Source organism: Schistocerca piceifrons, chromosome 1, assembly GCF_021461385.2.
Source record: "Schistocerca piceifrons isolate TAMUIC-IGC-003096 chromosome 1, iqSchPice1.1, whole genome shotgun sequence".
In the NCBI taxonomy this organism is placed as follows: domain Eukaryota; kingdom Metazoa; phylum Arthropoda; class Insecta; order Orthoptera; family Acrididae; genus Schistocerca; species Schistocerca piceifrons.
In genome coordinates, this window is record NC_060138.1 from 1,150,055,772 (window position 1) to 1,150,073,435 (window position 17,664).

Sequence of the window (17,664 nt, forward strand, 5' to 3'; positions counted from 1 at the left end):
CTACCTTATCATCCAGCATGGAAGAGAAGGATCTGTTTTATGACTTACTCAGTGATAGAATAGCCAACGTACCTAGCACCGAGACACTGTATGTTCTAGGGGACTTTAATGCTAGAGTTGGATCAGATAACGACATATGGCCGAATCGCCTGGGACATCATGGGGTGGGAAAAATGAATGAAAATAGCCAGAGACTGCTTGAAGTTTGCTGCTTTTATGGACTCTGTATCACAAACACATATTTCCAGCTTAAGGGTCAGCACAAGGTGTCTTGGAGACACCCGCGCTCTCATCACTGGCATCAACTTGACTTACTCATAGCTAGGCGTACTGGTCTCGAAGATGTGCTACTGACACGAAGTTATCATAATGCTGATTGCAACACAGACCACGCCCTAGTGGCGTGCACATTGAGGCTCACTCCTAAAAAATGTCACCACGCGAGAGGTCATCCCCGTATTAACACAGATCATGTTCATGACACACCAAGAAAGCAGGATTTTGCCAGTAATTTTGAAAGTGCTTTCCCAGGAAACGTGCAAGCAGAAAGGAATGTTGATAAGAAATGGGCAAAACTCTCTGGTGCAATCTACAACTCAGCAGTATTGACCTATGGAATGAAAGGAAAAAGAAATAAGGACTGGTACGAGCAAAATTTGGAAGAAATGGAACCAGTCCCTGAGGCTAAACGGAAAGCCCTGCTTGCTTACAAAAGAAACCCAAACGAAAGAACTCGAGATGACCTACGAGAAGCAAAGAACAGGGCACAGCAAACATCCAGGAGATGCGCAAATAACTACTGGCTGAATTTATGTGCAGGTATACAGAAAGCGGCCGACTCTGGGAATACTAAGGCAATGTGCGATGGTGTTAAGAAAGCAATTGGACCAACTGTCAAAAAAACAGCTTCTCTGAAGTCCAAGATGGATGAAGTCATTACTGATGAAGGCAAACAAATGGAACGCTGGGTTGAACACTACCTCGAGTTGTATGCAGCCGAGAATGAAGTTAGCAAGGATGTTATGTGACGCCATCAAACAAATGCCAGTTATGGAAGAACTAGATGCAATGCCTACTATGGAAGAACTTAGTAGAGAAATAGATTCTCTTGCTAACGGAAAGGCCCCAGGTGAAGATGGGATCCCTGCAGAGGTTATTAAGTATAACAAGTCTGTCCTTCTCAAACATTTATATTCACTTATCACAACCAGCTGGGAAGAAGGTTATGTCCCGATGAGTATGCGGGATTCGAGGATAGTTACTCTATATAAACAGAAAAGGAACAGAAGTGACTGTAACAATTACCGAGGCATTTCATTACTAAGTGTAGCCGGGAAAGCTTATGCAAGAGTCATCCTAATGCGATTACAGATCTTAGCTTCCAGAATCTACCCAGAATCTCAGTGTGGCCCGGCCGATCAACCGTAGATATGATCTTCTCCTTAAGACAGCTACAAGAGAAATGTCGTGAGCAGCAGAGGCCACTTTATATTGCTTTCATTGACCTTGTTAAAGCGCTTGATTTAGTGAGCAGAAATGGGCTTTTCAAACTGTTGCAGAAGATTGGATGCCCACCTAAACTATTGCAGATAATTGTCTCTTTCCATGAGAAAACACAAGCAACAATTTGCTTCAATGGTAAAACATCAGAAGCATTCCCTATTAATAGCGGTGTGAAACAGGGGTGTGGGTTAGCTCCTACATTATTTGGGATTTTCTTTTCCCTTCTGCTCAGATTTTCCTTTGAAGATTGTGAGGATGGAGTGTATCTACATACGAGGTCTGATGGAAATCTTTTCAACATCGCTCGCCTCAACGCCCAGACCAAAGTAAATACAGTTGTTATCCGTGAGTTGTTATATGCGGACGATGCAGCTCTAGTAGCGAACACAGAAGATGAGCTGCAGTATATAATCAACAAATTATCAAATGCCTGTGAAAAGTTTGGTCTACTCATCAGCCTTCAAAAGACTAAGATCATGGGGCAGAGCACTACCAACCTTCAATCCATTAGCATTGATGGCAATCCTCTCCAGATAGTTGATGACTTTACCTACTTGGGATCCACAATATGTCGCAACTTGTCCATGGACACTGAACTTACTAACAGAATCGCAAAGGCATCATCTGTCATGGCTAGATTGAGAAACAGAGTATGGAACAACGGACTGCTTACCACAAAAACTAAATTAAAAGTCTACAACGCTTGTGTTATAAGCACCCTTCTCTATAGCTGTGAGACATGGACAACTCTTTCTAGGCATGAATCTCGACTCAACAGCTTCCATCTGCGCTGTCTCCGGAAGATCCTTCAGATCTCTTGGAGAGATAGAGTACCCAACACCGAAGTCTTTCATCGTGCAAGCACAACCAGCATCTTTGCACTCCCGAGTCATCGACGTCTAAGATGGTTGGGACATGTCAGGCGCATGGATCCTGAACGGATACCGAAACAGCTGCTGTACGGCGAACTTCAGGAAGGTGTGAGGCCAGTGGGACGACCGCATCTTCGTTTCAAGGATGTCTGCAAGAGAGACTTGACCAAGACCAGAATCAATCCAAGTCGCTGGGAAAGCATTGCAGATGACCGTGTCAAGTGGCGAGTAACTGTGCGCAAAGGCGTCAAGCTCTCAGAGGACGAACGCACACAGGAACAAATCAGGAAGAGGACAAAGCGAAGAGACAGAGCGGCTTCTGTTCGAAGTCCCTCAAATTTCACATGTCCAAACTGCAGTAGGGACTGCCACTCTCGAGTGGGACTTTTTAGCCACAGCAGACGCTGCAGACTCTGAACCAAGCATGCTACACCATCATCCCTCAAGGATGGACGGATGCCATTTACGCCGTCTAAATGAAAATGCGCCTCGTCTGAAAACTAAACGTTGTTGAGAGTTTCTTCCCTTCTTTCAATGATTATAGATGGTACAATCACCAACAATGCGACAATCTTCCAAAGAAGAAGGACCACTAGCCTTCACCCATAAGTGAATACTACAATCCGAATTTATCTTACAAGCAGTAGTCTCTGCTGCTTGTGTTCTTCAGTGAGCTTCTGTGCACAGGCCATCTTGTATGGGTACATATGGAGGTCACGTTTAAGAAAGCGTTGAACGGAGCGTCTGGATATTCCCATTTGCACTGTTGCCTTTCTACACGATTTGCCGGGACTTCTCCGTACAGCAACTCGTACCGCTTCAATATTCTCCGGCGAACAAACAGGTTTAGGCCGAGGTCGCTTCGCTTCCAATACTGTTCCTTCCTGTACAAATTTATCGTACAACCTGTGGATGGTCTTCTTGCAAGGAACCCATCGTGTGTTAAACTGTTGTTGAAAACGCCTCTGAGGCTTTTCGTTTCATGAAAAAGTAACACAACTGCCGATCGTTGCTGTGTCGACAGTCTTCCATTGTCAGCCATCTCTTGTTACTAGTCTCCTAGCGGCAGTATCGTGAATTACACGTCATTTCGTAACTCATTTGTTTTTCCAAGCTCTGCTGGTAATGCTGTAGAGATCCCAGCGGGATATCTACACTCCTGGAAATGGAAAAAAGAACACATTGACACCGGTGTGTCAGACCCACCATACTTGCTCCGGACACTGCGAGAGGGCTGTACAAGCAATGATCACACGCACGGCACAGCGGACACACCAGGAACCGCGGTGTTGGCCGTCGAATGGCGCTAGCTGCGCAGCATTTGTGCACCGCCGCCGTCAGTGTCAGCCAGTTTGCCGTGGCATGCGGAGCTCCATCGCAGTCGTTAACACTGGTAGCATGCCGCGACAGCGTGGACGTGAACCGTATGTGCAGTTGACGGACTTTGAGCGAGGGCGTATAGTGGGCATGCGGGAGGACGGGTGGACGTACCGCCGAATTGCTCAACACGTGGGGCGTGAGGTCTCCACAGTACATCGATGTTGTCGCCAGTGGTCGGCGGAAGGTGCACGTGCCCGTCGACCTGGCACCGGACCGCAGCGACGCACGGATGCACGCCAAGACCGTAGGATCCTACGCAGTGCCGTAGGGGACCGCACCACCACTTCCCAGCAAATTAGGGACACTGTTGCTCCTGGGGTATCGGCGAGGACCATTCGCAACCGTCTCCATGAAGCTGGGCTACGGTCCCGCACACCGTTAGGCCGTCTTGCGCTCACGCCCCAACATCGTGCAGCCCGCCTCCAGTGGTGTCGCGACAGGCGTGAATGGAGGGACGAATGGAGACGTGTCGTCTTCAGCGATGAGAGTCGCTTCTGCCTTGGTGCCAATGATGGTCGTATGCGTGTTTGGCGCCGTGCAGGTGAGCGCCACAATCAGGACTGCATACGACCGAGGCACACAGGGCCAACACCCGGCATCATGGTGTGGGGAGCGATCTCCTACACTGGCCGTACACCACTGGTGATCGTCGAGGGGACACTGAATAGTGCACGGTACATCCAAACCGTCATCGAACCCATCGTTCTACCATTCCTAGACCGGCAAGGGAACTTGCTGTTCCAACAGGACAATGCACGTCCTCATGTATCCCGTGCCACCCAACGTGCTCTAGAAGGTGTAAGTCAACTACCCTGGCCAGCAAGATCTCCGGATCTGTCCCCCATTGAGCATGTTTGGGACTGGATGAAGCGTTCTGTTCCAACAGGACAATGCACGTCCTCATGTATCCCGTGCCACCCAACGTGCTCTAGAAGGTGTAAGTCAACTACCCTGGCCAGCAAGATCTCCGGATCTGTCCCCCATTGAGCATGTTTGGGACTGGATGAAGCGTCGTCTCACGCGGTCTGCACGTCCAGCACGAACGCTGGTACAACTGAGGCGCCAGGTGGAAATGGCGTGGCAAGCCGTTCCACAGGACTACATCCAGCATCTCTACGATCGTCTCCATGGGAGAATAGCAGCCTGCATTGCTGCGAAAGGTGGATATACACTGTACTAGTGCCGACATTGTGCATGCTCTGTTGCCTGTGTCTATGTGCCTGTGGTTCTGTCAGTGTGATCATGTGATGTATCTGACCCCAGGAATGTGTCAATAAAGTTTCCCCTTCCTGGGACAATGAATTCACGGTGTTCTTATTTTAATTTCCAGTAGTGTAATATGCGTCGTAAATTGTGAAAGAAACAATTAGTAACACATTTCGTGCGCCACTCTGTAGAATGTGTTGAAGAATGTAGACACTTGACTAAATCGTGGGTTGTTTGGGTAGCGAAGCTTCCGCAGGCACCGTGAGGCGTGAGCTTCGGCCGCTATGCTAGGCAGGGGCCCCGCAGCAGAGGTGAGCGCACCGGAGACGGTGGAGTAGCGTCAGCGGCGACCCGCGGAACATTGTTAGTGCAGGCGCCGACCCGACGGCCGGTCCTCAGCCCGCGCGCTGAGGCAACACCAACACCCACACCTGTCCGCGCCTCTCGGCTGTCGCCTAATTGGATGTGTCTGCGTGGAGGGCGGCCGGCTGCGGCCTCGAGTGGCCACGGGCTCTCCAGCACGCCCCTCCACGGAGACACGGCGCGGCCGCGGCAGCGAGGCGCCTGGCGGACCAGCTGTGCAGATTCACCACGCAGTGTGTCAACTGCTCTCGCGTGGCGTCACCGTTGCAGGACAGGAAGCTTTTCACGAATACTGATTTGCGAGGTGTGTGAGAAAAGTAATGAGACTGATTTTTTTTTATCTACTATACTTTTTGAAACAACGATATTGTCCTTCTTCAAAGTTCACATATAAAAAAAAAGTTTTACATCACCCAGGTTCCCAAAACTCCTGAATACAGACGTTGACTGTGGATATTGTATCACAGGCACAGTCGCTTTGACCGTTCAGAGATGTCACTAAACCCGCCCAAAGCCGGCCGAAGTGGCCGTGCGGTTAAAGGCGCTGCAGTCTGGAACCGCAAGACCGCTACGGTCGCAGGTTCGAATCCTGCCTCGGGCATGGGTGTGTGTGACGTCCTTAGGTTAGTTAGGTTTAACTAGTTCTAAGTTCTAGGGGACTAATGAGTCCCATAGTGCTCAGAGCCATTTGAACCATTTTGAACCAAACCCGCCCAAAGATGTAAACAACCGTGCATGAGCAGCGCCTATTAGACGGAAGGAGCCCGACAGCCGATCAGTTCTAGTCGTTCTACAGGAAGGAGGTACACGATTCGTGAAGTGTATAGTTCAACCACGCCTAGATGGTCGATACCGCGGTTCGATCGCGTCCGCATTGTTACTGTGTGCCAGGAAGGGCTCACAATAAGGGAAATGTCCAGGCGTTTCGGAGTGAATCAAAGCGATGTTGTTCAGACATGGTGTAGGAAAGCAGCCTACTCACGCCCTAATAAATTCACATAAGTCTTTCCACTGTGTGCCAGCCAGTCCGCTGTAACTAGCTCTGACGTCATAAATGTTGCGCAATACTTTAAAAATCAAGTAAATAACCTAAAATGTTTCTAGCATGTCAGGAGTAATACTAAATTAATATGTGTTGAATATCAGTTCAATAACTTTAGCCATTTTCGAAATTTGGACGTTTTTCTGTAAAAATCATTGGCGCAACAGTAAAGAGCTAGAGACTTAAAAATTTATATTTAGATTCCATTTTCATAATTATTTAATAGAAACAGTCTTCTGGATCTCACAAATTAAGATTTTAGTTGAAATTCATGATTTTCTGGTTTTTGTCTTAAAAATTAAGGAAGCAAGATAGATTAAGTAAGCTAATAAATAAGGCTAGGATGTTTAAATTTAAGTAGAAGGGAGATCCGCTGTAATCATGAAGATGTGAGAAGTTTCAACTCAATAACTGTAAAACTATAGCGATAGCGTATCTCCAAAGGGCAAGTTCAGAGCTCGTCTACTGCGTGCAGTGTAATTAAATTAATTCTCTCGCCCAAAATATTTTACTTAGCCACGTCAGACATTTATTATGATTACTTACCTGTGTGCTGAATGCACATTTAAATTGAGAGCTTCATATGCCATCAGCAAAAGAAGCTATGATTTATTCAATAACTTAAAGTGGTGCATTACTAGCCCAGTGGCTAGTCGGGAGAGCCGATTTGATCAGGCGTTCCCTTAGCCGTCCGCACCGCGGCTTTATATATAAGAACGCTGCGCGAGGAAGGAAGGCCCCAGTTCTCTCCCGACGCTGAATAGCACACAATCTGTGTCGGGAGTCGCGTCGCGTCGGTATCATTGCTATAAACAGCCTCGGATGCCGTTAAGTTACTCGGGATACGCGTAACCATGAAATCATTTTCGAGTGAAGTGTTAATTCTGGGATGACTTTAATTATCGATCTTCAGTTTGCGTATGTCGTATTTTCACGTGCCGCCGCGGGACAGACATTCTACCATTACTTAGCGTGGCGTTTGATGAACATTATCATTAAATTATGGTGAGCATTCATTTAAATATTTAATTTGGACAGTTATAGTTGCATCAGCGCATTTAGACTCTGAACTGCTCTGTTAGTCAGATTGTGTGAATTTTTTTTTCTTTTCGTCTGTGACTTTCAGAAAACAGAGAAATTTTAGAAAATCGTTTTTGATTAGGAATCCCAGACAATCTCCTAATTTCTCAGAGCTATAAGCTGCAGCTGTAAGTGTGTTTCTCAGATGAAGTGGGCACTAGGAATTCTAATTACAGGCTTCACGTTTTGCTAATCACTTTCTGGTTGCCGATATTGTAGTTAGAGAGCCAGTGTTGGGAACGGCAAAAGACAGCATAAATAATAGGAACATTTAACAACAATAATCCCACCCGCCGCCGCACATATGGTTAATCGGCCGGGAAATGCAGTCTTTCTACATTCAAACATTTATACAATAGTAAATTTTCTAACCGCCGCCCCAGAATGGAGGAGATACAGAGAGACAGGAATTGTCGATGGTATGCCCCGCTCAGGCCGCTCAAGGGCTACTACTGCAGTGGATGACCGCTACCTATGGATTATGGCTCGGGGAACCATGACAGCAACGCCACCATGTTGAATAATGCTTATCGTGCAGCCACAGGAGGTCGTGTTTCAACTCGAACTGTGCGCAACAGGCTTCATGATGCGCAGCTTCACTCCCGACGTCTATGGCGAGGTTCATCTTTGCAGCCACGACACCATGCAGCGCGGTACAGATGGACACAACAACGTGCCGAATGGAGCGCTCAGGATTGACACTACGTTCTCTTCACCGATGGGTATCGCATATGCCTTCAACCAGACAATTGTCGGAGACATGTTTGGAGGCAACCCGCTCAGGCTGAACGCCTTCGACACACCTTCCAGCAAGTGCAGCAAGGTGGAGGTTCCCTGTTGTTTTGGGGTGGCATATTGTGGGGCCGACGTACGCCGCTGGTGGTCATGGAAGGCGCCGTAACGGCTGTACGGTCCGTGAATGCCATCCTCAGACCGACAGTGCAACCATACTGGCAGCATATTTGCGAGGCATTCGTCTTCATGGACGACAATTAGCGCCCCCATTGTGCACGTCTTGTCAATGACTTCCTTCAGGATAATGACATCGCTCGACTAGAGTGGCCAGCGTGTTATCCTTACGTGAACACTATCGAACATGCCTGGGATAAATTGAAAAGGCTGTTTATGGATGACGTGACCCACCAACCACTCTGACGGATCTACGTCGAATCGCCGTTGAGGAATGGGACAATCTGGGCCAACAGTGCCTTGATGAACTTGTGGATAGTATGCCACGACGAATACAGGCATGCATCAGTGCAGAAGGACGTGCTACTGGGTATCAGAGCTACTGGAGTGTACAGCAATCTCGACCACCACCTCTGAAGGTCTCGCTGTACGGTTGTACAACATGACATGTGTGCTTTTCACTAGCTACAAAAAGGGCGGAAACGGTGTTTATGTTGATCTCTATTCCAATTTTCTGTACAAGTTTCGGAACACTCGGAGCCGAGGTGATGCAAACCTTTTTGTGATGTGTGTAGTTCCCTTCGGCAGCTGTGCTCGGGAGGAGTCCTTATTCGCAATCTTGGTAGCAGCGCTAAACAGCTTCTAGCGGTATGGTCTTTAACACGTGTGTCACATTCTTTTGAGTGTACTCCACACCCCCAAACGACATCGTTTCAAGACATTTACCAATCTAGGAAAAAGAAGCGCAAATTCTCAGATCAGCTGAATAGGAGGGCTGTGGAGCAACAGGAATGCCTTTTGAGGTCAAAAATTCAGTATTGGAAGTGGCAGTGTGACATGGGGCTTGGCATGGCACAGCATCCACTTGTCAGCTTCGGTCAAAATTTGAGGTACGGCGACAGCGTTTAAGCTAAACAATTAACCCATCATCTTTATTGTTAAACTCAATCTTATCTCACAAGAGCACGAACATGTTAGACGTTTTCGTCGTTTTTCGAAGCTGAAGCTCTCCCTGAGCCAGGTTCGTCCTCAAAGTATTCTCGGCCTTCCAAAAATGATTTGTTCCATCAGCGACAAACTTGTGCTCTTGAAAAGGCCAGTTTCAACTTTTCGAAGGCCATACTCACGGATTCTCCAAATTTGACACAGAATTTGATGGCATAACGTCGTTCTAAATTTTGCTGTTCCATTTTCGTAACACAAAACGAAAACACAAATTCATTAAAGGCGCTCTCAATAATCACGTGATGGATTTACGGAGCTGAAACTCGGACTGAGCAAATGGGAAGGATCAACACACCAGTCTACAGAAGTAGAACAGACAGCGTTGCCAGATCGCTCGCATGTTGTCAGTCTCATTACATCTCTCATACACGTTATACTCAATGTACAGGCTGTCTCACAATTCGTATTACAGGTTTCTAGGACTGGTACAGGGGACTTTTGATAAGGAACATCTTCCTATTCTCCTCTTCTTCTAGTGGATATCCGATTAGGAATTTGGTGGCCTCATAGCTGTATCACTACTGAAAGTTCCTGGCAGATTAAAACTGTATACCAGACCAGGAATCGAACCTGGGACGTTTGTCTTTCACGGTAAACTGCTGTACTTGGTAGAGCGACTGCCCGCGAAAAGCAAAGGAACCCGGCTCGATTCCTGGACCGGCACATATTTTTACTCTGCCAGGAAGTCTCTTATCACCGCACACGCCGCCGCAGAGTGAAAAATTCATTCTCGTACATCACATTTTGCGTGTTTCGAACATGTGTGAAGTCCGTGTCCTTTTTGTTTCCGAGACGAAGGTGATCTTCATCACGATCTTCTTCTTCTTTCGCCTCTTTACCAGGTATATTTTCTTGAAAAGAACGCTCCGCAGCAATTTATACTCGTTCCCATTTCTCTTTATATGGCGGAGCTATTTTACTCGTAGTTTTAAGCATTTTGGTGTACTTAGGGCTTCTTTTTCTTTCTTCATTCTGCGGATAAAGTCGTTGTTAGCAATTTTATCTGGCATGGAATTTTGTTCAGTGACATCTCCAGTGCCCCAAATCGTTTGCCCGTCGCCTCTGTCAAAGTCCAGGTCTCATCTCAATAAAAAAAAAAAAACGTGGGAAATATGCCGATACTTAGAAATCCTAATTTTGTTTTGACTGAGAGTTGATGGCTTCTGAACGCATTAGTCATTTTACAATACGAGGCTCTGGTTTACTCAATACGAACTTTCTTGCCATTTATCCCATAGGTTGTAAATGTTAGTTCCAAGAAAGAAAGTAAGTAAGCTAGATTAGAGTCTAACGTTGCGTCGACAGCGAGGTCAATAGAGATGGAGCACGAACTCGGATTATGAAACGGTGGGGAAGGAAATCGGCCGCGCCCTTTTCAAAGTAATCATCCCCGCACTTGCTTGGAGCAAATTAGGAAAATAATGGAAAATTTTAATCTAGATATCTATGTCGTTCATGTGTGTCGAGAGCTGGCAGTCTAAAAAAAATGTCTTTCACAAGACAACAGGAACTAGATATGTTACTAAGGACATGAAGGGATAGTTGAGTTTTACGCACAAAGTATACCTGTGAAGTGCATATCTGCATAATCATGGAACACTACTACGTGACTTCACCTTATCTGGCAACATAAACCATAATGACAAGTCGAATTCTGATTATCGTAGATGGTAATGAAAGAAATATACATGTATACAAGCGTAGCTCATAGCTACAACTTGCCAGTTACCTAAAGCTACATATGTATACATTTGTGCTTTATTACCATCCATGACAATCGGTGTTCCACTTTGTATTTTGGATGCTGTTGCCAATTAAGGTGAAGTTATACGTGATAGCGCTCCACGATTACGCAGGCATACACTATGCGAGTGCGCACATGTGTCACTACATTGCCTCATCATGAAACCAACAAATCTTCGTTCGTAATAAATTATCATCATCATATACTGGTGTTCGAAATTAATTTCGGAATAAAGGATCAAGTAATTATTCTGCACAACGCCACTGGATACCTGTTCATCTACAGGTCGTACGACCACGAGAAATCAATAAAAACAATCTACTTCCCATCGTGATGGCGAAAGACAATTCTCTGTCCCTCATACTACCTCCCAGATATGCGACGAATAAGTCGGACGAATTGTTTTTCACAGTTCGAGGGTTGACAAAACTGCACTAAAAAAACAGAAAATAGTAATTACCACGTGAGTGGGTACTTACCGGTCCAAACTGCTCGAAGTAGTTTTTGACGTCCTCCAGCGTGGTAGGTGCCGACAGGCCGCCCACGAATATCTTCTTTGTTCGCGTCACCATCTGGAACAGGCAAAAGGTCAGAGGTCAGCAGCCGCCTCGAATCAGAAGCAACCGCAGGGGGTCAGCTGCAGGATACGAAATTTTGCGAGTCCTATGAGAGTGTGTTTAATTGAAGTAAATACAGTACACGTTTTCCGTATGCCTCTCTTTTTGTAAACTTTAATAAGTAAGAATGTTTCTTTCTTTTTATTTTAGTGTGCTTGTTCTGTCCAGACATGTTCTGACTGTGTAGTCTATGTACAGGGTGATTTTGTAATTCATATTGAGGCGTAGCGCCGTATAACGATCCTGCCTTAGAGGCGGTTAAGTGGGAGATGTGTCTCAGAGCTGGATAATGACAGATGGTGACACGAGACTGGATGCGCACGTAGTTTATGTATCAGCCGATAGAGGACAGTATTGGATAGGGGACTGATTTAGTTTCGATTGTGCCCAGTAGAGTGCACTAAAGTAATAGAATGTTTTTCATAAACTATTCTAGTATTTTCATAAAGTGTTATTATGTCTTTTTGTGTATGTAAAATGTTATAAATGTGTTTTAGCAATACGAATGATGCGTGAGTGTGGATTAATGTTAATATGAAGATAATTGTTTAACGAGTTATGTAGTAGGATTTCGAAGAAGTATGGATATGAACAATGGGGAATTTTGTAGAATAGATTTGTAAAGTAAGTTTATGGTAAAGGGAAAGTTAATTCAGGTATAAATAACAATAGTAAATAACTTTATGCATAAACAGAACTTCAGCATATTAGATCATTACGTCGGTAAAAAGTGCAGTCGTTAGGTTTACTATTTTGCGATTGGTTATGAATGAAAAGCGCGGGCTGACGCGGGAGAATGTTGTTTTGCTATTGGCTGTTAAGTAAACTGACCAATGGTAAAGCAATATACTTCGCGCGCCTTTCTCTGTTGGTAGAGAAGACTTGGAGTATTCTAGAGAGGAGTGGGAGCCTAGCCATGAAACAGTTCGGGCGTGTGTAGTAGTAGTTCCGATGGAAATGATAAGTTGCCGGATCTAGCAGTGTTTCATACATCAAAAGTGTTAAGTGACGGCATAATTATTCCGATGTGTGTGTAGAAATTTCGGAATTTTTAAGTGAATTTTGTGACGAGAAAAGACATATATTCCGCGTGGCCTTTTGAGCAGGTCGGTGGCTAAAAACTGTGACTGCATTTGGTACCGTCAGACTTAATATTTCTCGAGCATTATCAATCAAAAACAATCAGTATTTTTGTAGCTATTACGTTTTCCGGAAATGCGACACCATAAACTTGCTAACGTGAGTGAAAGGGATTGTGATTGACTGTGTTAAGACTAGCACGGGCTTGGCAGTGATACTTGTTCACCTAAGTTTCAGAATATATTAATTGAGGATAAAATTTCCAAACTTTCATTTCGTGTTTCTCCCGAAACGTAGATTAGTGACTTAAATTGCAGCCTGTTTCACGTCGAAGTACAGTAGGTTTCACTCGGCTTTCCTACTGATCTGCTGAGACAATGTTCACGGGTAGGTGCAGGTTCGTCGTAAAGGGACGGAAAGAACCGGGCCGCCGCAATATGCAAACATCGCCTGCAGAAAGTACGGATAACATCAAGACGAAAATGTCTCTTCCTTTACATATTTATTTATTATTTATTCAGGTTGACAAACTAGTGCCTTAAAACCTATCTTAGATCAGAACAAGAACAACACAAACCAACACATACACATACATTTACAATAATACACATACAGTTACAATAATACACATAGAATAAAAATAGTTGGCACTAATAATAATAAAAATAATAACAATACAGGTTGTCAAGAATAACAATAATATTGATTAGTTTAGCATACCTGAAGCCGTGTTTGGTGACTGAAAATGTATAAGATTGTAAATGGCAGTGAAAATAGCTGTTAATAAAGAACAACGTTTTAATAGAGAACTGTGTAACAAGGGGTATGGGAAAGTGGAGGGGAGGTTTTTTTGACAAGAGTGATATGTGTAGTGGTACAGAGAAGATTTCACTTTGTTGAGAACGAATTCTTATGCTGTGCTGTTCCGATAGTAGTGTGGTAGTTGAAGATAAATAAGAGGGAGTTCAATGATTGACAAGAAGCTAGATCAAGAAAACACAGAGTATGACAGTCTCTATGCTTATCGGCACGTAGCCATGATAATTGTTTGGAAGCAGGAGTTATGTGGTCGAAAAAGCAAAGGTCTCAAATTTATTGCAAACAAGCATTCAATGCCATTTTCAGTCGGTGTGAGTTCTCACGTGGAAGTCCTTGAAGGGCAGTATCACCATAATCAAATATGGAATGTGGGGAGGGAGTAGTGATTCTACGTGTTTCTTTTTCAGCTCGTAATGAAATACATTTTTACATTTCTGTAGTGAATGGAGTGATGCTGACACCTTCTTGCAGACTACAGCTGTGTGTTCAGTCCAGTCTAGATGATGGTCCAGAATTATCCCAAGTTCCTTGGAGAAGAAGAAAAGCAGAAGATTATTTTTGTTACGTTTATCACTAAGGATGGGAAATGTTTTCTGAACTGAGCGGTAATAAGACTTTTGTGAGCAACTAAGATTGTTGAATTTTAGATGGCTTAACTTTCAAACCGACATTCTGTGGCCACTCTGGTAAAAGAAGTAACATCCTGGATGGCTGGACACAGATTGTTTGGACGTGCACTGAAGTATAACTGATGGCCGTTAGTCTGTAAGTGATCCGCTGAGAACCAAAGTGCTCTGAGTTAAAGAACTTTTGCTTTTGATCTATACCACTCAGTTTACTCACAATGCATGAAAATTTGTTGTGGAGAAGTGGTATAACGAAAACTCCCACCAGAACCACTTGAGACTTCCAAATGCATTCTTCCTCTCACGCCAGAGTGAAGTGCGCTCGCAGCAATAGTGATGTAAGTCAACCTGCAAAGCCACGTGTTCTTGTTATTCTGTGTTGTTTTGCGCGTTTATTTACGCTCTAAAATCAAAAAGGCATTTTAACAGTGCTAGTAAGTATTAGCATTGTTTTCTTTCTTGAGATTTGTAATATCTACATGTTATTAAAGCAGAAATTGTCTTTATAAGAAAAGTTTGCACTCCATGTTGATTTCTACGTTAAAGCCTACACGAATCAAACAGTGAGATCTCACATTAAATACAGAACCTATAAAACTCATCCCACTGAACAGTGCTGAGCGACCTGTCACCGACGCAAAAAGGAAATACTTGATGACACTTCTCCCGCACATCCCTCCGGTGCACGACGCTTTCTTCATCCAACTGACTCAGGAATCTGGGCCTGGACATGTTGACTCTTTGGCAGAGGAAGATGACGTGGGCGGTGAAATCGAGTAAACAGACATGCTCCATTATAAAATCTAGTGAAATATCAGCGTGACAAGAATTACATTTTAAGAAATTTCGACATTTAGAAACAAAACTTTATTTATAATCAGTTTATGAAGGCACTGCTGAACTATTAGACAGACTCAGCAGGTAGCCTTCTAGTAATTAACAACAATAATGCAATTATCTTAACTCAGTTTGTCAGGAAAAAGTATATATGGGAGCAATAAGTGCAGACTACATTTACTGCTTTTGTTTATAAAAAAAGGCAGTTACAGAAATTAAAAGACGCAGATTCCTTCTCAGGCGCTCAGCTTCACCAAAACGTTTATAAGAAGAGTGGAACAACTCTTGATATATACCATTTTACCTTTCACTATGAGCAAATTTCTTTTAGGGGAGGTGGTACTCCAGCTGTTAGGAACCATAAAAAGGATTTTAATGTATTATTAACTAGAATGTCTGAAGTAAACGTAGTTATAATATTTCACTTGTACATTCCATGAAATGAATCACGTATTATTGTAAAGCATGAATTTATATTAAACGAAACGCAAAGCCTTCGGTTTCTCAGTCATATACGATGGCTCCCTTCGCCATGACAACAGGAGTAAGAGCGCTGTGCCTCTCCGGAACAATCGAAAAGTGGAACCTCACCCTAAGTCGCCGGCATGCTCGACGTCGATGATCACCCAGAGTAGTGCAGAACCACGATTCATCGCTGAACAGAATGGAGTGCCAGTCACCAACAACCGATGCTTCCCGGCCATGGCACTACTTCAAACGCGACCGTTTGTGCGGTGAACATAATGGCACCCTTCGCTCGGGACGGTAATTCCCCAGTACCGCTGCTGCGAGTCTTTGACAAATGGTTCAGGACGACACTAAGTGTTGCAGGTAGTCCATTATTTGTCCTCACATGTCAGGCGCAGTTGTGAAAGGATTACAATGTTCTTAGAGCACAGTACGGCGAACCTCCCTTTTGGTGGTCAGACGTGGTCGTCCAGAATCTTGAGGACGAGAATGCCTGCCCTGAGGTACCCATACAATCCAATATCGTGCTGTTGACACATCAAACTGCTCCACAAATGTGGATATTGACCGATTCGCCAATCTGGCCAAAGGGAGACCCACAATGAGTCCCTTTTGAAACTCTTTCAGGTCCTGATAACGCTGTCCCACACGAGTACATGGCATCTCCGTCTCCACCACAGCGATGTGACTCTGTTCACGCCCCTTATCTGTACAACCAGTCCTGGTAACAACACTAAACACGAACTGTATTAACCCACTCCGGTGTCCGTTCTACCCGCCACAGAGAATTAATCGTTTACATACCTGCCGATGGTGTGAAAGTGAACTGAGCTACATTGGCATCTGATAGTGTCTTGTGGGTGCTTCAATTTTTGCAGTCAGTTAGTGTGTCTTACACACCTTAATGTAGGAAAACAACTTATATCGCTCGCTCTTAGGGCGGATGGTGTACGTTGGGATGTCTGCGCTAAGGTGCATGAAGTACATTTCCGTCTCTGAATATATTTATTGTGTGAGAGTCAGAATTTGGTGACAATACATATCAACATGTCATGTCCGTGTCCTATTTTTCTACGTTGTTTAAGAGCATGTATTCCCTGCTGCTAAAAGCACTTGACCTGTAGGATTAGCCATGTTTTCACTGCTTGACTGACTCTCTCGCCATTTTCAAAGTGTTTTCCCGTAGAGAATCTCTTTAAGCAGCCCAAAGAGATGGAAGGCCGAGGGTGCCACGTATGGACTGTAGGATGGATGAGGCAATGATGTCCAATCCAATTTGGCGATATGTTCCCGGGTTCTCAGACTTGTGTGTGGGAGTGCATTATCGTGTTGGAGCAAGATTTCTGTTGGATTCTTGTCCTACCGGACACGTCTTGAATTTTTGCAGAATCTTCACGTATGCCTCTGAATCGATGGTTGATTCTCTTGGCATCACATCCAAGAGAATGACGCCATCACAATCCCAGAAGACTGTCACCATGACTTTTCCGGCAGAAGGGGTTGTTTCGAATTTCTTATTTTGTGGTGAATAATGATGATGCCACTCCGTGGATTGCGTTTTTGTTTCCAGCACGGACCGGCCAGGGTGGCCGAGCTGTTCTAGGCGCTACATTGTGGAACCGCGCGACCGCTACGGTCGCAGGTTCGAATCCTGCCTCGGGCATGGATGTGTGTGATATCCTTAGGTTGGTTAGGTTTAAGTAGTTCTAAGTTCTAGGGGACTGATGACCTCCGAAGTTAAGTCCCTTAGTGCTCAAAACCATTTGAACCATTTTTTTCCAGCACAAAGTGGTACACCCGGCCACCGTCCCCCGTAACGATCCGTGACAGAAAAGCCTCTCCGTCGGTCTCAAAACGCTCCAACAATTCAGATGAAATGGCCTTTCTTTTAAATCTTATGGTCCGCTGTGAGCATTCGTGGAACCCATCGTGAGCACCTCTTTGAATATCCGGGAGTCTCGATCATTGCAGACGCACTTCCAATGCTGACCGAGAACAGTAGAGCGAATTGTCGAGTTATGATGCGCCGGTCGGCAAGAATAATGGCATCCGCACGCTTCAGCATGTCTGGAGCAGTGGCTGTGACAGGACGTCCTGAGCGTGATTGGCCATG

General features: G+C 44.9%; 1 protein-coding gene across 1 annotated transcript in view; it reads right to left on the reverse strand.

Moving 5' to 3' along the window:
- Positions 1–17,664, reverse strand: part of LOC124778758 (RNA-binding protein Musashi homolog Rbp6) — a 1,305,122-nt gene that overhangs the window by 581,617 nt on the left and 705,841 nt on the right. The window contains exon 4 of the mRNA XM_047253666.1: positions 11,584–11,676. Coding sequence (XP_047109622.1) covers positions 11,584–11,676 — 93 coding nt within the window. The remainder of the gene's footprint in view (positions 1–11,583; positions 11,677–17,664) is intronic.